Source organism: Sphaerodactylus townsendi, linkage group LG06 (genome assembly GCF_021028975.2).
Source record: "Sphaerodactylus townsendi isolate TG3544 linkage group LG06, MPM_Stown_v2.3, whole genome shotgun sequence".
NCBI lineage: Eukaryota > Metazoa > Chordata > Lepidosauria > Squamata > Sphaerodactylidae > Sphaerodactylus > Sphaerodactylus townsendi.
In genome coordinates, this window is record NC_059430.1 from 131,386,507 (window position 1) to 131,413,946 (window position 27,440).

The 27,440-nt window shown below is 48.7% G+C and overlaps 1 protein-coding gene across 1 annotated transcript; it reads left to right on the plus strand.

Moving 5' to 3' along the window:
• Window positions 1–529: 529 nt before the first annotated feature.
• CAPNS1 (calpain small subunit 1) lies at window positions 530–27,194 on the plus strand. Its single transcript, XM_048500643.1, has 11 exons — window positions 530–917; window positions 8,550–8,749; window positions 13,972–14,005; window positions 16,263–16,352; window positions 17,219–17,276; window positions 17,423–17,487; window positions 18,949–19,017; window positions 19,184–19,262; window positions 20,022–20,138; window positions 24,081–24,139; window positions 25,121–27,194. The coding sequence occupies exons 2-11, from the start codon at window positions 8,559–8,561 to the stop codon at window positions 25,145–25,147; spliced, it is 789 nt and encodes a 262-aa protein (XP_048356600.1). The 5' UTR covers window positions 530–917; window positions 8,550–8,558; the 3' UTR covers window positions 25,148–27,194.
• The last annotated feature ends 246 nt before the right edge of the window (window positions 27,195–27,440 follow it).

Genomic DNA, 27,440 nt, shown 5'->3' on the forward strand with positions numbered 1-27,440 from the left:
ACATCCAGTTTCACTTGTCAGGGCCGGAGATTGCCAGGTGCCACCGGGAGGTTGGCAACTCCAGTTAGTCCAGAGTGCACAACGGCCTTGCGTGGGAGAAACATTCAGCGCTTTGCACTGGATGAAAGGGACACGCCAGAGGCACGCTTCCCACCTCTTCCCATAATCAAAGGTAGGCTGCTCCTGGAGGAGGAGGTTCCATTTAAGAACGGGTGAGGCGGGACGGCGCGCCCCCTTCATTCAGGGCATGCATGCATTCTGCACCTGCCAGGCAAGGCCGTGGTGCGCGCCGCAGGGGGTCGCGCCGGATTCTCCCAGCCGGCCTTCCCCGCGGGGCCGGAGAGGAGGAGGAGGAGGAAGAGGAAGACCCGGCCGGGCGGTTTCCCGCGGCTTTCCCCGGCGCCGCTTTCTCGGAAGCTGCTTCACTCCGGAGCGGGAGCGCCGCAGGCTCCGGCAGCTGCGAGGGAGCGGGCCGGGCCAATGCGGAGTCACTGCGCAGCCGTAGAAAGGGGAGAGCAAACCGCATGGGAAGCCCAGAGGCCCCCTCCGCACAGGCAGAATAACGCGCTTTCGATCCTCTGGCAGGGCGGTTTGCAAGCGCACTTTGCTGCTCCGGGGCTCCGTTCCGCTTTATCCTGCCCGCTGCAGAAGCCTCCTCCCTGCAGGGTCTGCGCACGGGCAGGCGGAGGCTCGGCCCAAAGAGCCACCGGCAGAACTTCTGCCTGCATGATCGGCCAGGCCGCCGCGGGCGAGAGCGGCTTCCTTTGGAGAGGAAACGGAGGGGCGGTTCTAGGACCCCGCGGGATCTTCCGCCCCGCCCCGCCGCAGTGACTCGCTCGGGCGTGGTAGATCCCATAGAGCTTCGACCGGAGATCCGCCTGCAGCGGAATCTACTAGGAAGCGGCGCCTGCGAGGAGGTAAGCGGGGAGGAGGACTGAGCGGGGAGCCGGGCCCTCCCTCTTTACCAGGGGGTCCCTTTCATTGCGGTGGATCCCCTGGGGATCCGGCTGCTATGGGGAGATCTGCCATTCACGAGCTCAGCTTCTCTGCTGGGCCTCCTCCATTGCCTCCCCCACCGTTCCTTCTGGGATCATTTCCCTTTGCTTCAGATCCCCGGGGATCCGTTTCCAGTCGTTTTAGGCCTCTGGGATCCTTTCTTCGGGCCACTAGATCCTTAACGCCATTACTTGACTTTGGGGGGGATCCACAGCTTCCCCACCTCCCAGCAGTCATTTCCAGCCAGGCTTCCCCCGCCCCCACCAAAGATTTCAATTTTCTGTATGGAAACTTTCCCCAAACTTCCCAGCCGAACTAGATCCCCGGAATCTCCTGCTTTCTTCTCGTTCCTGAAGGTTTTGCCTACTTGATTCTTCTTACTCTCCCCCCCCGCCCCCACTTCCTGGGATCTTTTGCTTCCTTTCCCACTTTTCCAGATCTCCCAGAGCACTTTTCTACCTCTGCCCGTTCTGTCTCTCTCGATCTCTCTTATTTTGCTGACATTTCTGTATTTCTTTTCTCTAGATTTGAGAGATCCCTTATCTAGATTCTCTAGATCCATTTTCCTGTGCTTTTTCAACCATGTTCTTGGAATTCTTGGATTATTGGGGTGGATAGGGGGGTGGCTGACAACTACACCTGAAAGATCCCACCCGTGGGGCTCCCAGGGTTTGGCTGGGGCCGCGGACTAGGGGGGGAGCGCTGTGGGACAAGATCCAGTGAACTCCATTGGATTTAATATTTATTTTATCTAATTAATTTAATCCCAGTCTTTCCCTCTAAGGGGGACCCGAGGTGGCTTGCGTCCTTCCCCTCTCCTCACAACCACCTTATGAGGTAGGTTAGTCTGAAGGCATGCGACTGGCCCAAGGGCACCCAGCAAGCTTTTGTGATCGAGCCGGAATTTGAACCTAGATCTCCCCGGTTCTAGTCTTGACACTCTAACCAAAAAAATTTGGCCATCTCTTTGTACCAGAGAATATGTCTGATGTTTTCTTTTCTTTTAACTTTTAAAAATTGTGTAGATTTATGGTATTAACAGGTAAAATGTGTTGCTATTATGCAGCGCTGTGCTTTTTTTTTCGTTTCTGAGTTCATAAACTTTCTCTGTGTTGTCCGTGACTTCAGCAAAACTCCCCCCAAATTCCCATTTAATTTCTTATGCCGACCCGCTATATGTCAAAAATATGGGAAAGTCACGTTGTGGAAGAAATAATTATGATTCCAGAAGATCTCCAGGCTGCACCTGGATGTTGGCAACGCTATGTGGGAACAACCAGCTGTATTTAATCCAGGGACAAGCCAGCCGGCTTCATTGGAGAAGCGGCTATTTCATCATAAAGACCATCTGACCCCTTCCCCAAATGTAGTAGTATTTATTGAATTAGCCATACGCCTCACAGTCAACTTATAAAACAAACGTTAAAAGACATATCGTGTTAACTACAAATAAACTGCATCTCACGGATAAAATCTTCTGAATTAAAATTGCCCAGAATAAAACCGCAACTATTTAAAAAGAATTATGGCTAAGCTTGCCCTTTATAACGCCCGTTCACTTCTGTTAAATACCGTATAAGCATATCTAATTACCAATTTCCTGTTTCAACGTATCAATGGGGAATGTAAACGCACAACGCACAATATCCAGCACAAAATACAAAAAAGCAATGCAATCGATATAGCCTGATGGATTTGAACACCAAAGGGGAATGGGCTACAATGTGGCTCTGTTTGGAGGCATTAGAGTCGTTTTCTTCTTCGTTGATACTGATTAAAAGGTGGAAGTGGCCACTTTCAACATGACTACTGGGAACACATCCGCCAGGAGATAATTAACGTTGTCCTCATCTGTCCCTTTAATGTCTGTCAAAACACCTGCGAGATATTTATCACGTATATGCTCATAAAATGAGCAATTCAGGAGATAGTGAGAAATATTTTCCACCTGATTCATCCTGCAACTGCACAAACGCTGATCTTTTGACCTTTTTTTCATATCTACCGTGTGGAGGGTCTGAAAGCGCAAGCTGGAAAAGGCTTTCCTTAAAATAGGATTTGTTAGATCCGAAAGGTAACGGGCCCTTCCCCAAATGTTTCCCATGTGAATCTGTTATCTAACTGGAGTTTTAGGTGTTTTCCTGTATAACCCTACCTCCCCCCCCCCCTTTGTTTCTTTGATGTTCAGTTGCCCAGTGAAAGTACCGTCTAGTGGTTAGGAGTAAAGAAGATGGGGGCAAAAATCAGGGCCTTAAGAGAAGAGAAGGAATTAGGAAGGAATTAAAAATTCCAGCCGTGGAAATGGGCTTGCAGAGGTTTTGTGGGTTTGGATCTGAGATTTCTATATTTGATTCTTTTATACTCCATCTTTCCTCTCCCCTGTTGCAAACCCGAAATGGCTTCTGTTGTTCTCTCTTCCATTTTATTCTCACAACAACCCTGTGAGGTAGGTTAGGCCAAGAGTATGCAACTGGTCAAGGTCACCCTTCCATGGTGAGAGTGAGGATTCGAATCTGGTCCCATCTCTCTTAACAACCACACTGGCTTTCCAGTGATCTCCCAGGAATCCAGTTTAAGACCCCTTGTCTTTCACGACGGAAGAATGGAAGATTGGGGTGGGATTTTAATTTATTTTTTAAATTTGACTTGACATAGTCGGGCTCAGAGCGGCTAACATATCTGATTCAATAACAGTTAAAAACAGTAATTTAAAATATTAATCGTAAACCATTTCATATAAGTGCCCTTATGGCGATTTAAATTAAACCCATCTGCCCAGTGGTGGGATCCAAAAATTTTAGTAACAGGTTCCCATGGTGGTGGGATTCAAACTGTGGCGTGGCACCAGTGGGGCTGGGCGGGGCACGACGGGGGCGTGGCCGGGCATTCCAGGGGCAGGGCTGTGGCAAGGACACAGCCGCTGCGCCGGTCCTTGGGCGGGAAACGAATGCACACAGGCGCAGGCTGCCACGCACGCCAGTGCACTTCCTGATAGACTTCTTCAAGTTCTGCGCGCTACTGCTGAGAGGAGGGGCAACTAAGGCAAAAATCACATGGCAAAATCAATTAGTAACCCTCTCTCGGCACACACAAATAATTAGTAACCTACTCTTGGGAACCTGTGAGAACCTGCTGGATCCCACCTCTGCATCTGCCCATATAAATCTCCGTTTCGCCCAATTACATAAGCTGTCGTTCAGGTGAACAAGGAAGGGTGCCAAGTTTGGGGGCCAGCATATTCAAAGGCCCGTATCAGCTGTGGTTGAAAGCCCATTGGAAAATCTCAGTTTTGTCGGCTCTGTGGAACTGTTTAGTATCTCACAGGGCCCAGATGTCCGCTGGTTGTGAGTTCCACCTCGTAGGAGCCCCGGCAATAAAGGCCCTGGCCCTGTCGGAAACCTGACGAATGTCTTCGGGGCCAGGGCCCACTGTGAACTGAAAATCTTTCAGAAGGGGCAGAAAACTGAGCACAACTGAGAGTCAGTTGAAGGAGAAGGAAATTTCCCCTTAGAGCAGAGGTGTCCAACTCCGGCACTTCAGATGTGCATGGACTACAATTCCCAACACTCCTGTCTTAGGGCATATAGCAGAGATGGCCAAACTTGCTTAATGTAAGATCCACATAGAATAAACTTCAGATGTTTGAGAGCCATAAGACATAAACAGATATTTACACACACATTTTTATCATTGCCTGCACATTTTTTGACCAACCTTTTACGTAAATATTAAATGTCATACATAATAATAATGATTTGTGAATGTATTTTTAAATGAACTTTTATCAAACAAACAAGAAGCAAACAACAAAGAACCTTTATTGGCATAACAACATTATATACACAGATCCACTTAACCAAGTAGAGGGAAGCTAAAATAAATGTACAGGTAGAGAAGGCTGATGTTCAGGATTTGCTCCTACAGCGCTGTTTTATATACAAATCCAAAAAATTGGTGACTGCATCGTTTGCATCACTACTGGGGCTGTCCAACAGAAAGGTAATCTTTTGCAAGTCAGATGCATACTCTTTTTTGAGTAGCAGAGGTGACAAGTATTTGACTCTGGGTACTGTGTAAAGTGGACAATAAAGTAAAATATGGTCTATAGAGTCAACACAATTCCCCGTTGCATATGCATAGCCTTTGGTGGTAAGGGGTTTTAGTGAATCTCCCTGTTGATACGGCTGATGGAAGGGCATTGCAACGGGCCAACATCATTGCTCTACGGAGCCTGGGCACGGTTATCTGGTGCAGGTATTGAGCCCCCTTATTACCAATGTAGGTGGAACTTTTATCAACATTAAACGAGACTGCCAAAAATAAAAGCCAAAGGAGTAAAAACAGGGATTGCTGATGCTAGTTACTGGCTACTACTGCTAGTTGAAATATGACGTGGCTCCATCTTTGCTGTGAGTTATTTAAAATCCAGCTACTGTATGTTATTGTATTGTATTGTATTATTCGATTTGTATACCTCCCTCTCCCGAAGGGCTCAGGGCGATGAACAACAACACTATAATATCAAACATCAGTAATGTTCATCAAGGCAGTATGAATTACAGGGAGCTTGTGGGACCTTGGGCAGTTCTGCCTCTGGAGCCCCAGCTGTTGCTGCCCTTTCTGGCCTCTCTGCCCCATAGCAAAGGGCCAGGAACGAGGAGGGGCACTGCAGAAGACAGGCCAGGAGAGGGAGAAACCCAACCAGCCTCCCCAGCCGCAAACCATACATTATGTGGCAAAGAGCCCCTCGTGGCTGGTGAGCCACAGTTTGGCCACCCTTGGCATATAGGATTCTGGAGGGGAAGATTTTAGAGGCTGGGGTGGGATCCCCTGCCCCCCAAATTCCTTGCATGTTCCTAACCTGCCCAATCTGTACATGGGAGACAGCATCCGTTCTAATGAGCAGCACTCAGAACAGAAAGAGCTGTATTTTCTGCGTTGCTGCCCTTCCCTGTTTATACAAATCCAGACGAGAGAGGAGGGAATTTTCCTAGCGGTCACGGTTTCTATCTCTGTGTTTATCCTGCTAGCGCAGCCATTTTGATCCCGAAAGAAGAGGCGGCCGAGGCCTGTCCTTGGCACCGCAAATAGCAACTTTATTTTTAGAGTGTTCAATCAGCTGATCTCTTTTCATTCAAGCTGTTCCGTTTTGTGTGTGTGTGTGTGTTGTTGCACAGCCTTTGTGCTCAATTTGGGGTGGAGTGATTGATTGTCACAAGTGATTGAGTCTCCCTGCAGAATTGTGAGCAGGGGTTCGAAGTTAAGAGTCTTGATTCCAAACAAATCCCTGCCACTCAGTAGCTCCTACCAAGCTAGGAATTTGGGCTCCAAAAAAAATTTCAAGATTTGTGTTTAGAAGAATCTTGGATTATGTGGAAGTCCCAAACCTGGAGAAATAGCTGATGTGAGTCTCCTTCATCCCCTTTTGTTGGGGTGTGAGTGTGAATTCCTACTTTTTCTGATTGGGTACTTTGATGTGTGTTCCACAGTGTTGACCACTGAATTATCTGAACGTTGTACAATCCGTGGGTTCCTAATCAGGATATGTTGGATTCAAACCATGTAATTCTGGTTAGGTTTTTTACTACTGCTGAAAGTTTAATTAAAAAAACACGTTAGTTTTATTAGTCAGCAAGAAACCCTGCTTTAATTATCTACAACTTTGCAACTTGATCTAATTACAAATTCACTCTGGATTATTTAGCTGTTGTTGTAAAACAACAAAACCAACTTTTAAAAGATGTGGTTCATCGAAGCGTAGTTCCCACATGCCAGAGATGGTCGGGCCTTCTGGTTTTTCTGTGGAAACTGGGCGAGGGATGTGACCTAACCTGCAGAGAATGATTCCGGCCAAATTAGATCAAATGCGAAGTACTGCATCTGCATAGAGTCGTCCGGCAATGCTGCATCTGGAAGCCCTCCGAGCCAAGAGCGACCTTCTTGGCATCCCATTTGCAAAGCATTTTTAAAAAATCAATTGTGTCCGTTCCAGCTTAGATTCCCCATCAATTTCCCAAGCTCTCACTCCTCCCGAAACTTCCCTTTGCCTGCTTTCAGGCAAAGGAGCAGCAGTGGTGTAGGAGGTTAAGAGCTCGTGTATCTAATCTGGAGGAACCGGATTTGATTCTCTGCTCTGCCACCTGAACTGTGGAGGCTGATCTGGGGAATTCAGATTAGCCTGTGCACTCCCACACACGCCAGCTGGGTGACCTTGGGCTAGTCACAGCTTCTCAGAGCTCTCTCAGCCCCACCTACCCCACAGGGTGTCTGTTGTGAGGGGGGAAGGGCAAGGAGATTGTAAGCCTCTCTGAGTCTCCTATAGGAGAGAAAGGGGGGATATAAATCCAAACTCCTCCTCCTCCTCCTCCTCTTCTTCTTCTTCTTTCATTCTTTCTTTCTTTCTTTCTTTCTTTAGATTTATTTTCTGTGGGCATACCTTGAGGATGTGGGTAGCATCCTTGGGCATCTGAGCTTCAGCTGCTGTAGCGCATGTGTGCCTGGCTTACTTAGTAAAAAAAAATAGCATGTCCAGAGACAGTGTCTTCGGAAACAGCCGTTCCTGTCCCTGTGGACCTTTCTGTCAATGAAGTATCGGTCCCATTCCTCAACGCTTCATTGACAGAAAGATCACGGGCACAGGAACGGCTGTTTCCGAAGACACTGTCTCTGGACATGTTGGGAGTTCCGATATCATATTAGGGGAGGGGCTGTCGCTCAGTGGCAGAGCATCCCAAGTTCATCTCCGGTTATGGACCAGGTAGTAGGTGATGTGAAAGACTTGTGCCCGAGATCACAGGTAGCTGCTGAGAAAAAGTGCAGAGAAGGGCAACGAGGATGATTGAAGGATTGGAGCACCTTCCTTATGAGGAGAGGCTGCAGCGTTTGGGGCTCTTTAGTTTGGAGAGGAGACGTCTGAGGGGGGATAGGATTGACGTCTATAAAATTATGCATGGGGTGGAAAATGTTGACAGAGAGAAATTTTTCTCTCTTTCTCACAATACTAGAACCAGGGGGCATCCATTGAAAATGCTGGGGGGAAGAATTAGGACTAATAAAAGGAAACACTTCTTCACGCAACGTGTGATTGGTGTTTGGAATATGCTGCCACAGGAGGTGGTGATGGCCACTCACCTGGATAGCTGTAAAAGGGGCTTGGACAGATTTATGGAGAAGAAGTCGATTTATGGCTACCAATCTTGATCCTCTTTGATCTGAGATTGCAAATGCCTTAACAGTCCAGGTGCTCGGGAGCAACAGCCGCAGAAGGCCCTTGCTTTCACATCCTGCATGTGAGCTCTCAAAGGCACCTGGTGGGCCACTGCGAGTAGCAGAGAGCTGGACTAGATGGACTCTGGTCTGATCCAGCAGGCTAGTTCTTATGTTCAGTTGTGTTACTTTCCCAGTCTGTTCCGGTGCGCCTGATACTGACCAGCTTCTGGAGAGCAACAGGTTCATATGAGCCTTAATTTGTATGCCTTTCAATCTGTTGCGCGATGCTCTCTTGTTTCCTTTCTGACCACCATGCCGTTTGCATTCACCCTTCTTCTCGACAGCTACAGAAGATGTTCCTGGTCAAAAACTTCCTTGGAGGGGGCGGCGGTGGCGGCGGCGGCGGTGGAGGCAACATCAACATCGGCAATGTGATTGGAGGATTTCTCAGCGGGGGAGGTGGTGGCGGCGGTGGCGGACGAGGAGGTGGCGGAGGTGGCAGCGGTGCTCTTGGGATCCTGGGAGGAGTCATCAGCGCTATCAGGTTAGTCTGTGATGTTGGGCAAAGAAGCTTTTGATCGCCGTGAAAGAGATACCGACGGCGACTTTTCCTGGGGCAGTTGATGTGCTACAAGTGTTTGATGCAGATATGTGGATGTTCCCCGGCTGGCATAAATTTTGGCATGCTGGGGCGCTTGTGGACTTGTGTACAAGGCTGCGGATTCCTACTCATCATTGCAGGAGCTTGTTTGGACCAAGCCTTTAAATTTGTTATTTACTTATTTTATACATTTATTATTTATTTATTTATATTTATTTATATATTCGGTTTATAGACCGCCCTCCCCCTAAGGGTCCCTTTCTTCTTTAAAGTGCTAAAGGGGGCTCACAATAGAAACGAAATGCATAAAATAAAACACATTCAAATACAAAAACCCCAAATTTAAAATTTCAGGGTAGGATGATGGTCCTAAATAAAACCATCTTCATCTGCCTCCTAGAGATTGAAAGTGAGGAGGACAGTCCAGATCAGGGGTAGGGAACCTGCGGCTCGAGAGCCGCATGTGGCTTTTCTGCCCTTGCACTGTGGCTCCACGAGCCAAGCTGCCGGCCCCATCCTTGCCCGCCCTGCAGACAGCAGGGCGGGCGCACCAACTGCCCACGGTCGGCTGGGCTGCGCCATGAGCTTCCCTTCTCGCCTGCCCCGTTGGAGCGGGGCGGGCGCTTTCCCGGCGGCCAGCGAGGCCAACCCGCTGGCTTCATCCTTGCCTGCCCTGCAGGCAGCAGGGTGGGCACATCCATGCGCTTCTCAGAATGAGCAGAGTAAAAGGTAAAAAAAACCCCTATATATATAGTGTTATCTTTATTTTAAATGTCAAAAATTATTTGCGGCTCCAAGTGTTTTCTTTTCCCATGGAAAAGGGGTCCAAATGGCTCTTTGAGTGTTAAAGGTTCCCTACCCCTGGCCAGATATTGGGGGTTCTAAAGTTGAAAGCTTTTTGTTTAGTACATTTTTCCTGTAATATTTCGGTCCAGGGCTCAGCCCCAGGACCTATTTTCAGTTCTGGCATCCAGCCCCTGGGAATGTGAAGTAATAAAGAAGACAAGAGAGACTCTTAGAGTCTTTTCAAGGCGCTTCTTTCCCATCATGCTGAGCTGGCCCTTCCTGCACCTAAAACCCTAGGCATACTGTGCTTGGACCACCTGTCTTCAATTGTCTTCAAGGATGATCCTATATTGAGAATGTTACAGTAGTCTAGTCTTGAGATTACACAGCCATGGATCAGTGTTGCCAGGGGGCCAAAACTCTGTGCCAGGCAAAGATGGACAAAGGCACTTTGAGCAGGGGAATTTATTTATCTTACTGGTAACAGCTCTGGGCACAATAACAACCCCCAGGCTCCACACTGAACTGGATAATGCGCCTGAACCCCATCCAAAATGGCAGTCCAAAATCTCAGTTTTCCTGTCCAGTTTGTGGCTCCTGTAACTTCTTAAAAGACCATATAGATCCAAAGGTAGGTTAAAAGCATGTTTTAAACTTAAAATTGTGGCTCTTTGATTAGTAAATTAAGTATTGCTGAGATACTCATTCTTAGCCTTCCCATCTGGCCAGTGGAGGTCCAGCCAAGTTTTAAAGACATGGTGGAAGAGGCAGAGCCACGTCCGGTAAAGTCCAGACTTCCTGGAAATCCTCTTGAATTCCATGATAAAAGAAAAATGGGATGAGTGAACTGAATACCAGCCTACTTTACAGGGTAGAAGAAGAAGAGTTTGGATTTATATCCCCCTTTCTCTCCTGCAGGAGACTCAAAGGGGCTTACAGTCTCCTTGCCCTTCCCCCCTCACAACAAATGCCCTGTGAGGTAGGTGGGGCTGAGAGAGCTCCGAGAAGCTGTGACTAGCCCAAGGTCCCCCAGCTGGCATGTGTGAAAGTGTACAGGCTAATCTGAATTCCCCAGATAAGCCTCCACAGCTCAGGCAGCAGAGCGGAGAATCAAACCCGGTTCCTCCAGATTAGATACATGAGCTCTTAACCTCCTACGCCACTCCTGCTCCTGTTGTAAGGATTGCAATAAAATATTAGTTTTGAGCACACAGCACTGTATAGGTGCTAAATCAGCGGTCCCCAACCTTTTTGGGTCTACAGGTACCTTTGGAATTTTGTAAGCAGGTGGTCAGCGCCACTGCAAAATGGCTGCAGCAAGAGACGGAGCCAACTGCAAAATAAGTGCCTCAGGTGGAAGAAATCTTGAAAGGAGAATGGAACCACATACTAACTAAAGGAAGCACAGATCCTTACAGTTCTCCTCACCCTTCGGGGGAAACCCTTTCATTTGAATGAAGGAAGCCAATAACAAGTCCCACCTTACCATGGGCCCGCCAAGTTTCTGAAAAGTTTGGTGGGCATCATGGCGCTCATGGGCACTATGTTGGGGAACCCTGCGCTAAGTGTTCCTCTTGGGTCTCTCTGTCAGGGCTGTTGTTCTTCTTAACGATTAAGCAGAGTAACTATATTTGCTTTGCATCGTGTGTTCTGTGCCTTGGGTTTGGGTGGGGTAAATTGCGGAAGCCAGGATCCCCGGAGGCACGGCCCTTATGGTTTGTGGGATGGGCTCTGGCTCATTCAGGGCTGCATTTTTTACTCTGTCCAAGCCCAGTGAATGGGCAGGAAGTTTTCTTTTGCGGCTCAGCCGTGCTCTGCTTGCAGGGAGGGGCTGGTGGGGCTCCCTTGCTGAATCCCTCTGCCTGGTTTTTGTTTGCTGTGGGACTGGTTTGGGGAGCCCAGATAATCCTCTCAGATAAGTGACGTCCAGCAGCAACTCCAGCAGAAGGCAAGCCGTTTACACCCAAACAAGAACGAGAATTATCTCCCCTCCCCCCCAAACCGGAGGAACTGGAATTAACTCCCCTCCCTCAAAAAACGTTTGGAGTAAAGGAATTTCGGGGGGGGGGGGGCGGCAGTGGATTGGGGATTTTGGTGCTGTGTACAGGAAGGGGGACCACAGAATAGTGGTCCCCCCCCCCCCAAAAAAAAAATGTGCAGGAAATTGGGCCCTGCCTTCTCGTTTTGACCACCTCCTACAGCAGAAAAGTGTTGGGGGACAGGGTTTGGGAATGGCATTCTGATCTCTCCCCCTTACCCCCAGCAATCAAACATGCAGGCATTTCCCCGATCCCCATCCCAGAGCTAGGAAACCACCTGGCTCTGGGTGCAAGACCAGCTTGGCCAACTGCCAATGTGCCATAGCTGGTCCCCCAGGCACGCCCTCATCCCCAGGTTGGCCTCTGGCTCCGTCTTCCCAGCAACCACGACCAGAGAAGAAGGGCAGTGTGTGTGTGCCAAATGAGGTTTGGCAGAAGGAGGAGAGTTTGGATTTATACAGTAGGTGTCTCGTAGCGAAGGCATCTCCTGCTAATGAGAACATGAAGAATGATTCTTAGTCTTTCTACGGCAGGGGTGGGCAATTATTTTTTCTATGGGGCCGCATAAGAAACAGAAAATATTGCGGAGGGCCGGGCCAAAAGGCAGGGGGGGTGAGGCGCTTTTGAAAGCCCCACAGAAGCCGGCGGCCAAGGCAACCGGCTTCTGCGGGGCTTTCAAAGATGCCTCGCTCCCCAGCGCGGCAGGGGGGCCAGTCAGGGTCATCCGGCGGGCCGGATGTGGCCCGCAGGCCGTATAATGCCCAGGTCTGTTCTACGGCGTATTTAGAGATGTTCCAGGCATTCTGCATACGTTATCTGAGCAATACTGGACAGCCACCCTGTGAGGCTGGCCAGCATTGCAGATATGGAGAAGGGGAACCGGAAGCTGTCCTGGCCGGGCTGCACTCTCAAGGAAGCCTCACAGCTGCTAGCTAGACCGTGTCTCAGTCAGACGTTTCCTGCTTCAAAGCATGCTGTGCTTCACCAGGTGTAAAGCCACAACCTTTTGACATTCTGTTCTTTCCAGTGATCAGATGATTACTCAGTTGGTTCTGCAGCTGACCAGAGGATGAAGGGTATGGGAAGAAAAGAGAGAGCTTTCGTGTGGGGGATTTGGCTGATTGGCAGAGCCTGTGGTTTGGCAGGCCAAAGGTCCCAGGTTCAAAGGTTCAATCCCTGGCATCTCTGGGCAATTGTGGGGGGGGGGGGGTTTAAAAACCTCAGTCTGGCACCCCGGAGAGCTGCTGCCACTCTGAGTAAGCAATGGTGGCCTTGATTCATTATAAGTCTGTCTCATCTCTGCCTTCCTGGATCATACTTAGAATTTTCCTGTTATCCATTTTGTACAGATGATGTCCAGAGGCATATGGGGGGAAATGGCGCCCGGAGACAACTCCTCCGGGTGCCCTGCCCCCCCGTGCTTGGGGGCGTGGCTTGGGGGTTGCCACGCCCCCAGGTGCTGGGGGTGTTGCCACGCCCCCGGATGCTGGGGGAAGCAGGGCCACTCCCCCAGGCCACGCCCCCGACCTCCTAGCAGAAGAACTGGTTTTTAAAAGCTGGCCTGCGTGGAGGTGGAGGGGGCCACGCAGTGGGCAGCCCAGGTGGCCCCCCGCTGCTGAACCCTGCCCCCACCTCCCTGCAGGCCAACTCCTGGGAGATGGGGTTTGGTGGCATCCGGTCACGTGGGGGGTGTCCGTGACCGAAAGGCGATACGCCCCTGATGATGTCCAAAATGCCACTAACACATTCGACTTGGGTCTCGTGAGACAGAGCTCATGTTAAGCCCTGATTCTGAGCTTTCTTGCAGAAGTGCTCCATTTCCCCAGAAGTGCTCCAGATCTGCCCAAGTTTTTCATTGCAGAGACAAGACAAAAAGCTCACTTTCAATAAATAAAATGCAAAAAGTTTCTTGAATCCCTTCTTTCATTCATTTCTTCATACACACAGCAACTCTCCATTGTGTTGCAGCTGTGCGTGTTTGTATTTCTCCTCCCCTCCAAAAGGTCAGTTGAAACAGAACAAAACAGATTCTCAGGCTTCCGGGTGTCAGCCACGGCTCAGTGCTGGAGCACCCGTTTGGCAAGCACAGAGTTTCTGGCCTCTCCAGTTAAAGGATCTCAGGGGCTGGGGAAGGGTGCTGATCTAGGTGCTGGGGCACTTTTGGTGGATCTTGGATTATCTGGACTGGTGGCCAAAGGCAGCTTAATATGTTTTAAGTTCCACAATACAATTTTAGACTTGTGACGTGACATATTAGAGGACGAGCGAAGGTGACTTGCTTGGGTAAAGCATCTTTCTAATAATTTTTTTCCCCTTCCTCTTTCTTTGTTTATGTAACAGTGAAGCCGCTGCTCAGTATAACCCGGAACCCCCGGTAAGTCTTTAGTTCATGCCAGAAGAGTGGAAGGGTTTCCCCTTCATGCCTTATGCCTTTCAGTGCTGCTTGCGTTAGAGACGGGATGCTGGGTGACATGACTCACCTACCCTGGCTGAATCTTGTGGACTGTGTGGTTGCGACACCCTAGAATTCCTAACCAGGGAGGGGCCAAAGGACATGCCGCTTTAGATGGTTCCTCCAGGCTACCTCTGATTATGGAAATGAACCCCACCAAGATGAATCTGGTGGCATTTGGGCAGATCTGGCCAGCTTGTGACCCACCAAGCTGAAATCTTCCTACTAGCCTCGTTTTCATCTCACTAGATCAGGGGTCTTCAAACTATGGCCCTCCAGATGTTCATGGACTACAATTCCCATCAGCCCCTGCCAGCATGGCCAAGTGGTAGGGCTCATGGGAATTGTAGTCTATGAACATCTGGAGGGCCATAGTTTGAAGACCCCAGCACTAGATGCTTGAGACCACTCTGACTCCCTGCCCTCCATTTGCATCCCAGGCTGGCAGCAAAATCAGGACAATTGAAATTGAAACTGAAATTGAGGCTGCCAGTTTCCATCTCTTGTCATCTTGGTTGGGCCTGTTGTTGATTCCATCATGGGCCCGGCCTGTTCCCTCCCTTTCTTCTTTCTTCTTTTTGGCCGTTAGATCATGCGCTTGTTTTTAATCAACTCTTGCTAAACAACCTTGCTGTTTAATTCATATTTGTTTGTGAGCAACTGCTGCTTGAGTTTTAACGGGTTTAATAGGTTTAAGTTTTATGTTGTTTTGAGTTGCTGTTTGGAGAACAGCCATTTTGTGAGCCGCCTCTTGCCCTATAAGAAAGAAAGATAGATAGAGTGAGTGAGTGAGTGAGTGAGTGAGTGAGTGAGTGAGTGAGTGAGTGAGTGAGTGAGTGAGTGAGTGAGTGAGTGAGTGAGTGAGTGAGTGAGTGAGTGATTAAACTTATAGGCCACCTCTTCCCCGAAGGGCTCGAGGCGGCTCACAAAATGGCTGTTCTCCAAACAGCAACTCAAAACAACATAATTAATTAATTAATTAATTGCTGAACAAAATGTGAACTTGGCAGCAGCTTAAAAACCAATGGTATTTTCAAGGGTATTATGGTCTGGTCAGTCGCAGTTCATTTCATCTGTTAGCAGAGAATTGCTGAAGCCGTGTTGGGCTGACAGGTGGCACAGTCCTCAGTGGCTAATTTTACATGACTCTTGTGTCTGAACTTTGTGTGTTGCAGCACAATTGACAATAAGCCTAGCAACACCTTAAAGACGAATGGATGGAGTCTGGTGTAAACTTTTGAAAGGCTTGGGCCTGCTTCGACAAAAGCCTAAAGTGGGCACTCTCCATTTACCCAAAGATGTGCGTGTGGGGAACAAAATGGGGTCTAGAGGTAATCTAATATTACCTGGGACTTAGGGTGCCAACCTCCATGTAGACGCTGGAGAATCCAGGAATTTCAACCGATTTCCAGCCTACAAAGATCAGTTCCCCTTGGGAAAAAATGCTGCTTTAGACTCTAGAACATTGTTCCTGTTGAGGTCACCCCCCCCTCCACAAACCCTGCCCTTCCTAGACTCTATCCCCAAATATCCAAGAATTTCCCAATCTAGAGCTGGCAACCTTACCTGGGGCGCTTCTGGGCAAAGCTCGGTGGTGTAACAGGTGAAGCAAAGTCAGGGTTTAGATTATTTTAGTGTTATTTTTATTGTTGTTTTAATTGTTATGTTTTGCTTACAATGTTTTTATTGTTTTTAACCTGTGTAAGCCGCCTAGAGCATGGGTGTCAAACTCGCGGCCCTCCAGATGTTATGGACTACAGCTCCCATCATCCCCTGCCAGCGTGATGCTGGCAGGGGATGATGGGAACTGTAGTCCATAACATCTGGAGGGCTGCGAGTTTGACACATGTGGCCTAGAGAAACAGGTATAAGGTGGGATATAAATAAAGAGACATTTCTTGTCTAACTAGATTTGCTAAGTGAAGCCTGGTCATGGGATAGGAAACCTGTTATTGTGACTGAGACCGAATTGGATAACAGGAAACTTACTGAGCAAATTCTGCCTACCTCAGGGGCTTGGATAGAACAACCAGGCAGCAGTGCTTGAAATAAGTAGCTCACAGTAAATGGAAGCAGACAGCCCTTGTAATAGTACACAGGCTGGGTTCTGCCTTTTGTGATCACCTCACCCAATGTTTTTTCTCTGGTCTTTCTCTTGCCGCGTCTCTCCCCATTCTAGCCGCCTCGCAGCCACTTTTCCAACATTGAAGCCAATGAAAGCGATGAGGTGCGGCAGTTCCGGCGGCTTTTCACTCAGCTGGCAGGAGATGTAAGTTATGGGGGTTCATCTGGTGGCTATTCCCTAAAAACTTGGGGACTCCCTGCTTGATGCTATGGGTTGTTGGGGTTGGCTGGTAGGAGGAGACACCCAGGGGGAACTGAATTGTGTGACATTTCACAGCAGGGATTGGGCCTGACCTCTCCCTCTGGAGACAACAGCCTATATTTTATTAAATTTGTTACCCCATCGTTTCCCAGTTAAAGACTGGGTTCAAGTAGGCTTACAGACATATTTAAACAACATAAATAAATCAAATTCAGATATAACAATCATAAAAGCAATAAGATTACAATAAACATTAAAAACACTACCCCAAAATTCAACTATGATGGCGACTGAGAATAACAATTCCGTCACGGGTCCTGCTATTGCCTAAACAATTCCACCTCCCCTCCCCAAAAATGCATCTCTCATTTCATTTCTCAAAGGAGAGCCATGATGCTCGCCAGGTTTAATGTTATGCCTTCTGCCTTGTTACATGGCAGATTTAATAAGCAAGAAAAGGCTAAAAGATTGCGCCCATGTAACGATGGCTCAGTTGAATCTCTGGCCCACCAATTACTACACTGTCTCAGATTCAAGGAAATCAGATCCAAGTATGTGAATCTTACTCCTTTACATTTACCAGATCTCCCCGATTTAATTAGATGACACTACTTGTTGGACAATCCTGATCCTTCTCTCTGTATGATAGTGGCAGACTTTCTCCTGGAAATTACCAAACGCCAGTAGATTTCCTTCGACCTAACATTTATTTCCTGTATTGTATATGCTTTTTAATCCGTTTTTATTATTGTTGTACTGTTGTCTATGCCAATAAAGGCTTGCTATTAAATTTTTTTTTTCATTTTCAGGATATGGAAGTAAGTGCTTCGGAGCTGATGAACATCCTCAATAAAGTGGTCACCAGACGTAAGTGGCAGCTGCATTTTCCCCCGGGGGGAATATTTGAGCGCGGGACCGGTTCTCTATCCTGGGCATGCAAACATACCGTTGTTGTAAGTGATGCTTTCTCCAGAGGCCTGACAGAATTCTGAACTTGCGTTTCTCCTTCCTAGATCCTGACTTGAAGACTGACGGCTTTGGAATCGACACTTGTCGTAGCATGGTGGCTGTCATGGATGTATCCTCTTGCCAAACGCCATCCCTGATTCTGGAGTTATTTGTTTTATTTCAGCCCCCAAACACAAAGAAATAAAAAATACAGTAAAATATAATGTTGACATAAGAACATAGGAACTAGCCTGCTGGATCAGACCAGAGTCCATCTAGTCCAGCACTCTGCTACTCGCAGTGGCCCACCAGGTGCCTTTGGGAGCTCACATGCAGGAGGTGAAAGCAATGGCCTTCTGCGGCTGTTGCTCCCGAGCACCTGGTCTGCTCAGGCATTTGCAATCTGAGATCAAGGAGGATCAAGATTGGTAGCCATGGATCGACTTCTCCTCCATAAATCTGTCCAAGCCCCTTTTAAAGCTATCCAGGTTAGTGGCCATCACCACCTCCTGTGGCAGCATATTCCAAACACCAATCACACGTGGCGTGAAGAAGTGTTTCCTTTTATTAGTCCTAATTCTTCCCCCCAGCATTTTCAATGAATGCCCCCTGGTTCTAGTATTGTGAGAAAGAGAGAAACATTTCTCTCTGTCAACATTTTCTACCCCATGCATAATTTTATAGACTTCAATCATATCCCCCCTCAGACATCACCTCTCCAAACTAAAGAGTCCCAAACGCTGCAGCCTCTCCTCTGACGGTGGCCAGCATACAGATAAGCCTCTGTAAAAGGTTCCAAATATTGTGCAAGTATACATGCACAATTATCTATTTGCCATATGTTCAAATGTTGATAAGCTTTTAAAGTCAGTCCATTGGATTTTAAGAACATTTATCTCTCTAGTAATATAAGTCTCTTAGCAACAGTAAGGGCACAGAGAGGCCATTTTCATTAACCGTCAGATGGCATATAGTTTAATAGTACATAAGAATTTTCAAAAAGATCAATGGATATTTGAGTGCGAAATTGATATGAGTAATTACTTCCTTCCAAAAAGACAGAATAACTGGCCCAAAGTGTTGGAAGTGAAGGACTTTGCGCTGTCTCCTGCCTCAATGATAGAGCGGGTCTGATCAGTGAGTAGGATGGCTAAAGGCACTGGGCACCTTTTCTCTACTGCTCTGAGACGATCCCTTTGATGTGTAGATTGCTCCTCTCAGGGAACTTCCTTCCTGCTTCTCCCCCACTGTCCACCATTCTTGGACATACTCCTCCATCTTCCATTTGTCCAGAGAGGGGCAGACCAAAGAAGGTATCCTGGGTTCCTCTTTGGATTTAGAATTGTGTCTTTTGATGGCTTCCGTCCTCCTGCTTGAGACCTGGGTCTGAAAGGCTGGAGGTCTCCAAGTGATGATGTCATATGTGGCAGAACTTTGCTCATCTCCACTGAATTATTTGCCCCCCCCCCCCCCCCACACACACACACACCTGTGATGCCCTCACATTGTGCATCAGAGAAGAGGCAGGAGCTGTGTATGTGACCTTGTGGCTTTCTCCATATTTTTTTTTCTTTGACTGCATTTGGTGCAGAGTGACACAACTGGTAAATTGGGCTTTGAGGAATTCAAGTACCTCTGGAACAACGTTAAGAAGTGGCAGGTAAAGTTGGTGCAGCCTGGCTTTTGCGTGTGGCTTCCCTCAGGGCGGGTGATTGTGGCAAGAAGGCCTTGCGGGAGGGGAAATCCGAGCTGGTCTCAGCTGGAGAAGGGGTTTCTTCTGACATGCAACCATTTCTGCCTTCTTTTCTGATCTCCCTCATCCTCAGTGTATCTACAAACAGTATGATACGGACCGATCTGGGACCATCGGCAGGAATGAACTCCCGGGAGCCTTTCAGGCAGCAGGTGAAGAAAGGGGGTGGGGGTGGGGAGGTTCATAGGTCAAATGGAGTCTCCATTCAGACTGGATACTGTTTTTATCTATCTATCTATATCTATCTATCTATCATCTATCATCTATCTATCTATCTATTTACTATCTATCATCTATCTATCATCTATCTATATCTGTCTGTCTGTCTATCATCTATCATCTGTCTATCATCTGTCTATCATCTGTCTATCTATCTATCTTCTATCTATCTTCTATCAATTTATAACACTTCTATATTGCCTTTCCACCAAATAGGTCCCTCAAGGCTGAGAGGGGCTCTGCATTTTTAAAGGGCTAAAATTGAGTCCAGCAGCATTTTAGATTTTCAGAGCTTAAGTTTTTGATGGTCAAACCTCCCTTCGTCAGCTTTGACTCTCAAAAAGTCACGCCCCCCCTCCCCCCAAATCTCGTTGGTGGTACTGAACTCGAGCCTAGCTGTTCTACTGCAGACCAACACAGCCATGCTCACGAAACTATCCCGTTTTTGAAGAACGGGCAGCGTTTTCTGCCGGCATGGCCTGCTTAGCACTACGCTGGCGGGGTTGTCTCCATTGGGATGGGAGTTCGAGAGCTGCAGAGCCTATGGATCGCCCCGACACTGGGTGCTTGTTTTTTTTTCCGCTAAGGGATGTCAGAGTGGTTGGGAAAGGAGCCGTTGTCAAAGGGTTGGAGCCTGCGCTGTGAAAGCTGACCCCCTTTTCCTTTGGTGCCCTCCGTCTTTGTTCCCTCAGGTTTTAGACTGAACGAGCAGCTGTACAGCATGATTGTGCGCAGGTATTCGGACGAGAATGGGAACATGGACTTTGACAACTTCATCAGCTGCCTGGTGCGCCTGGATGCCATGTTTCGTAAGTGTCGGGGATCTCGTTGCTGCCATTTCTTTTCCCGGGGTGGGCTGTATCAGAATGTTGAACGAGGCGCGGACCTGGTTTGTGTTGAGGATGCCGACTTTCAGCCCCAAGGGGTGTTCAGGGCAACTTACCAGGCCCAGTTTCAACAATATAAAATCACTTTGAACAGCTGTAACACAGATAGTGATACAAACGTTAATGCATACGTGTGTTGGATTATATAGGTCTTTTCCACCAGTGGCCGTGTCTTCCCCAGACTTCTGTTGGGGGAGAGTTCTTGATAGCAGAATTGAGCGGTGCTACTCAGAGTAGAACAAGTGGTCTTGTACAGCAAACCCCCACCTTCATGAAGAAAAACTCCACACAGCTGTTTCATCCAAAAGAAGGCTTTTACCATTGAGTTGCTCTATGTACAAGTGACTATATACAACTTAGAATAAGCAGGAATATTAAGCAGTCCAACAAAGTGCTTTGCCATGCACTTAAGAACATAAGAACTAGCCAGCTGGTTCAGACCAGAGTCCATCTAGTTCAGCACTCCGCTACTCGCAGTGGCCCACCAGGTGCCTTTGGGAGCTCACCTGCAGGATGTGAAAGCAATGGCCTTCTGCTGCTGCTCCTGAGCACCTGGTCTGCTAAGGCATTTGCAATCTGAGATCAAAGAGGATCAAGATTGGGAGCCATAGATTGACTTCTCCTCCATAAATCTGTCCAAGCCCTTTTTAAAGCTATCCAGGTGAGTGGCCATAACCACCTCCTGTGGCAGCATATTCCAAACACCAATCACACGTTGCGTGAAGAAGTGTTTCCTTTTATTAGTCCTAATTCTTCCCCCCAGCATTTTCAATGAATGCCCCCTGGTTCTAGTATTGTGAGAAAGAGAGAACAATTTCTCTCTGTCAACATTTTCTACCCCATGCATAATTTTATAGACTTCAATCCTATCCCCCCTCAGACGTCTCCTCTCCAAACTAAAGAGTCCCAAACGCTGCAGCCTCACCTCATAAGGAAGATGCTCCAGTCCCTCAATCATCCTCGTTGCCCTTCTCTGCACTTTTTCTATCTCCTCAATATCCTTTTTGAGATGTGGCGACCAGAACTGAACACAGGACTCCAAGTGCGGTCGCACCACGGCTTTATATAAGGGCATGACAATCCTTGCAGTTTTATTATCAACTCCTTTCCTAAGGAGTTGATAACTTGTTTCCCTAAGGAACACAGACACAGTACAATACAGTTGCTTATATACATGGTTCCACCAATCATTGTAAAGGTCACTTGAAACTGGTTAGAACCGGTTTGTGAGCTGTCAGATCATTCCTTTCTTGCTGACTCATACCTCTGCTGGATAGGATATGATCACCACGATCTAACTGTCATGACAGTTCTTTGCCTGGGAAGTTCATGGAATGGGCCTGCAAAACCCAGCCTTGCCTTGCCCTAAATAAAATCATGTAACCTCCAGAGGGGGAGGAGGGTCAGTGGAAGAGATTATATTTTCAGTATTTTTCCAGTATGTATATTTTAATGAATTCAGGCCATTTCAAACTTCAAGGGTAATTTTATCAGGTACGTTTCATATTTTTAGTATTTTTCAGTAGTTTCAGGTTTTTTGGTATGCAAGGGAAGGAGAGGGAGCGATGGGTGGCATGCAAGGGAGGGGAGGGAAGGGGAGGGGGCCCGGCATCTGGACATGGCCCACCCACCCTAGTGGAGGGAGGGGGAGGGGAAGGAGGGAGGGAGGGAGGGGTTCATGCAAGGGAAGGGGAGGGGGCCCGGCATCTGGACATGGCCCACCCACCCTAGTGGAGGGAGGGGGAGGGGAAGGAGGGAGGGAGGGAGGGAGGGGTTCATGCAAGGGAGGGGAGGGAAGGGGAGGGGGCCCGGCATCTGGACATGGCCCACCCACCCTAGTGGAGGGAGGGGGAGGGGAAGGAGGGAGGGAGGGAGGGGGTCATGCAAGGGAAGGGGGGGGGAAGGGGGTCTGATGGGCCCACCCACCCTAGTGGAGGGAGGGGAAGGAGGGAGGGAGGGAGGGGTTCATGCAAGGGAAGGGGAGGGAAGGGGGCCCGGCATCTGGACATGGCCCACCCACCCTAGTGGGGGGAGGGGGAGGGGGAGGAGGGAGGAGGGTTCATGCAAGGAAGGAGGGCCCGGCATCTGGATGATGGCCCACCCACCCTAGTGGAGGGAGGGGGGGGGAGGGAGGGAGGGAGGGTTCATGGGCGAGGGGAGGGAAGGAGGGGGTCCGCATCTGGACATGGGCCTCACCCACCCTAGTGCGGGGGAGGCAGGGAGGGAAGGAGTGGGAGTGGAGGTTCATGCAAGGGAAGGGGAGGGGGCCCGGCATCTGGACATGGCCCACCCACCCTAGTGGAGGGAGGGGGAGGGGAAGGAGGGAGGGAGGGAGGGGTTCATGCAAGGGAAGGGGAGGGAAGGGGAGGGGGCCCGGCATCTGGACATGGCCCACCCACCCTAGTGGAGGGAGGGGGAGGGGAAGGAGGGAGGGAGGGAGGGGTTCATGCAAGGGAGGGGAGGGAAGGGGAGGGGGCCCGGCATCTGGACATGGCCCACCCACCCTAGTGGAGGGAGGGGGAGGGGAAGGAGGGAGGGAGGGAGGGGTTCATGCAAGGGAAGGGGAGGGAGTGAGGGGTGGCATGCCCTATGTTTGAAAGATGGGACAAAAAAACTAAGACCATAAAAGAAAAAAAACCCTCACTACCTAACAACATTGGTTGGAGGGGGCTAACCACCCATTCAAAATGTAAACTAACCACAAAAACCTTGCAGCCCTTGAGACTCCCAACAAACTAAACACTGAGCAACTACACTAGACAGGTTTCTTTACCCAATTCAACTTTACACTCAATTTCCCCCCCCCCCCGATAAAAATAACTACTTAACAGACACCCTGTTTATTAGATTTATTAGATACCCTCCTAAACAGACACCCTGTTTATTACAACTGGCTTCTACAAAACCAGTCCCGTGGAATTCAATTCAGTGAAGGCTTCTAATTCATAAAATCTAGGCCTAATCATTGAGTGGACTCATATGTCTGACAACAGGGCGACCATCTCTCATGCAGAGGTTCCAAAAAGGGAGTGCCACCACAAAGCAGACCCGGTCTTCTAGACCAGCCTTTGCTCCAGGCCTGAGCGTTCTGCTTTCACCGCAAATAGAAGAGTTTGGATTTATATCCCCCCTTTCTCTCCTGCAGGAGACTCAAAGGGGCTTACAATCTCCTTGCCCTTCCCCCCTCACAACAAACACCCTGTGAGGTGGATGGGGCTGAGAGAGCTCCGAGAAGCTGTGACTAGCCCAAGGTCACCCAGCTGGCGTGTGTGGGGGTGTACAGGCTAATCTGAATTCCCCAGATAAGCCTCCACAGCTCAGGCGGCAGAGCTGGGAATCAAACCCGGCTCCTCCAGATTAGATACACGAGCTCTTAACCTCCTACGCCACTGCTCCTGCTGCTCATTTTTTCTTTGCTCCTCTCATGTCTCTAGTTTGGCAACTGGGGTGAGGGAGACAGCCACAACATCTCTCAAAGTGCTGGGTTTGGGTGGAAGGCCTCCAGCTCTTGTCCCCTGTAGGCAAATTCCTCCTCTCCTGACGGATCTTCCAGGGAAGCCTTTCTCTATTTCCTTGGGCCACTTAGGCAACTATAGCTAAACTTCAGTCCAATATGATTGGGTGTTTGACTTAAGAACGTAAGAAAGAGCCTGCTGGATCAGACCAGAGTCCATCTAGTCCAGCTCTCTGCTACTCGCAGTGGCCCACCAGGTGCCTTTGGGAGCTCACGTGCAGGATGTGAAAGCAATGGCCTTCTGCTGCTGCTGCTCCTGAGCACCTGGTTTGCTAAGGCATTTGCAATCTGAGATCAAGGAGGGTCAAGATTGGTAGCCACACCGTTCCTTGTGTTCTTTCTTCTTTTAGGTGCCTTCAAATCTCTGGACAGAGATGGGAGTGGACAGATCCGAGTGACCCTGAAGGAGGTAAGAGGGGACTCTGCCTTGTTTGTTTCGGGCCCTAAGAGCAGGGTTTGGGGACGTCGCAGAAGAATCCAGAGAGGGAAGAATGGGGGATTAGAACTTCCAGGGAAGGGGGGCTTCAGGAAGAAGAAGAGGTGAGCTGAGGTGGCAGGAAAGCAAAGAGGCCGTCTGGCCAAGCAAGAGCGGAAGTGGTTCAGGAAAGACGGATTCTGCCTTCAGGCAGGACTGGGAGAAGGAGAGGGGAAAAGACTGTGAAAATGCCCTCAGAAACTGTGTGAGATTGTGAACTGGGGAAAAAGGCATACTACGTGGGTAACAGATGAGACGGAGGGCAAAAGGAGCAAATCGAAAAGAGTCATGTATTCTCGAAGGCTTTTACAGCCAGAATCAACCGGCTGTCCTGGGTTTTCTGGGTGGAAGAGGCCAGCCACAGATGCAGGCAAAACGTTAGGAGCTAAAACCACCAGACCACGGCCACACAGCCCGGAAAACCCACAGCAGCCAGAAAAGAGAAGTCTCGAAGAGTTTATTTTAAAAGCCAGTGAGGGCCGGGAACTCAATGTGCTAGTACCGTGGTGGCGAACCTTTGGCACTCCAGATGTTATGGACTACAATTCCCATCAGCCCCTGCCAGCATGGCCAATTGGCCATGCTGGCAGGGGCTGATGGGAATTGTGCTCATGATCCACTGTCTGAGTGCCAAAGGCTTCACTGCTGTGCTAATAGATAAAAAAGTGAGTGAGGTAAAAGAACTTTTAAAAACTTATCTTAAAAATGCGGAGGAAAAAGTAGCAAAATTTCTTTTACAAGTGACAGAACTTTCTAAGTAATGTATACTGCTATATACAGTCTTCCTGTCATGCTTTTGAATGTAATCTCTTGATTTGTATTTCAAAAATGTCTGGCAACGCTCTAGAACCTATTTTTAAATGCCAAATAAAGGTGGTTGTTGTTGTTGTTAATGGATTTGTTTTCTTCTTTCAGTGGCTGCAACTCACCATGTATTCGTAAGAACTAGGAGGACACACGTTTCTTTGACCTTGTCAAGCCTGCCTGGAATATTTTACAACTCCGCACGCTGTATTTGATTTCCAGTTCACCTGGGAACCGCTGCAGAACCTCTTTGTTCTTTTCTTTGTTATTGTTTTGCTTTCACTCCTATCCCTTTTTTTTCTAAAGCAAAAAAAGTCAATTTTCCTGTTGTATGGATTGGCATTTTTAATGGCCAGTAGGGGGAAAAGTCTAACTTGTATACAATTTGCGCCATCCGCTTAATTTTGCACCATCTTCATTTGGTTGCTGATAGCATCTTCCTTGAAGAAACTTCTCATTTGGCTCGGTTCCAAATGATTCCACGTGGAGTCAATGCCTTTTCTGCCAAATGATGATCCAGAAAGGGCGGGGCTTGCTGATGCAGCCCTCAATCCAGGGGAAGCCGCAGCACTTCTGTCGTGGTTGGTGTGTGTGTGTGGAGTGTGTGTGTTGGGGGGGCTAACATAGATTGTGCTTTGGTAGAACGCAAGATCGCCATCTGCCGCCTGCGTTTGCCACCGCAGATGACAAATGTTGGCTGCTGTTTAGGTTTTATCTTATAAAACCGGACAGACCAGGATCCCCAACGTGGGTGCCGTGGCATCCGCCAATCCCTTTCCTTCTGCCCGCCACGTGTTTTTAGAAAATGGGCAGGGCTTTTGCCCAGCCAGGCTTCTGAGTGGCCACGCGAAATTCAATTGCAGATGTTTTAAAATGTCGCTTTGGCTGCAGCTACCCCGCGATACAAGGATCTTTATTGTGGGACTGAAGGTAAACCACGGCAACCATTTTGTGGCTGCGTCCGCCACGCTGTGTCAGAATTCCAAAAGTGCCCACCGGCTAGGACCCCTCTGATGTGCCTCAGGGGCTGTTGAGTTGGGAATGATGTGAGGGAGGGATGAAAACAGCAATGTTTGAATACAACTGGACGCTCCCCCTTCCATTAGGGAACTCTCCTCATTTTTAAAAGAACTGGAGGACGAGGTCTCTGAACACTCTGCATGAATGTCATGTTTTTTTGTAAAAATCAGTAGGTTAGGAAGTGGGAAAGTCTGCCAGGCGCTATTTAAATTAATGTTAGCTATACAGATGTATGCTTTTTTAAAGATGCTGCAGTCCTACCCAAAAGCCATTGTTAAACAGTTTGCTTTCTATTTACCTGTCAGCAGCCAAAGCCTGTTGACTCCAGTACAATTTGCACATTTGGCAAATAAGCATTTGCGTGCCATGCAGTCCTCCTTCCCCAGCACCAAACTAGCACAGCGTGGGGTTTCTGGGCATGCATTTTGAAGGAATGAAGCGTAGCCAGACGGGGATGGGGGGGGGTGGGGGTGCTGTGCCGCGTACCCAGAGGCACTTCTACAATGCTCTTTCTTGCAAATGTGGCTTTGTCGCCCTCTGTGGGCCACCCTGAGTATTGCCGCTGCAGTTTCCCCCGCTTGGTTTCCAGTCCCGTCACGAAGGCTCAGTTGGCTGGGCTCTGAAATCCACGGTTCATGGGTTTGAGACTTCTGTATGACACATATTCAGTTTTCACTGAAATAAAGTTGTGGGGACATTTCCGGAATGCTGCCGTGAATTCAGAAATGTCGAAGTCAAGCACACGGGAGCCCATCCTTTTCAAATACCTGCGACATCTGCCCACCTCGAGAAATAGGATAGCACATTCAGTCCTCTGCCCTCAGGACGGGGTAACATTAGGGTTAGAATTTGTTTGGGTTTTGGCCAACTTTGAAGCTTGATCCGGTTCCAGGCGAATGTCACCGTGGCCTGTGACCCTGTGGCTAAAAGGTCATAAAGCCACGGAGAGCAGAATGAAAAAGACAGTGTGCCTTCCTTGAGTTTTCTGGTGGATGTCAGCGGGGAGGAGGGTTGGTGCATTTTCACCGATTTAGGATGCCCATGTTTTTCCCTGCCAAATGCTGTTGGGGGTTGCCTTTGAAACGTACCAGCTGTCTGTCTCCAGCACCTACTCTGTTTTTCTAAAAACTCAGTAGCAACAAGAATAAAAGTTCCGTAACAACAACGCTTATTATGCCTGGGCCCTTCTGTCTCATTTGCTGTCCCTTTTGTTCAGCGCCTTCCGGAGGTATGTGCGTGCGTGTGTGTGTGTGTGTGTGAAGGGATCCAAATCAGTGCTAAAAGGGGGGGGGGCAGCAGTGGCGTAGGAGGTTAAGAGCAGGTGTACTCTAATCTAGAGAAACTGGATTTGATTCCCCACTCTGCCACCTGAGCTGTGGAGGCTTATCTGGGGAATTCAGATTAACCTGTA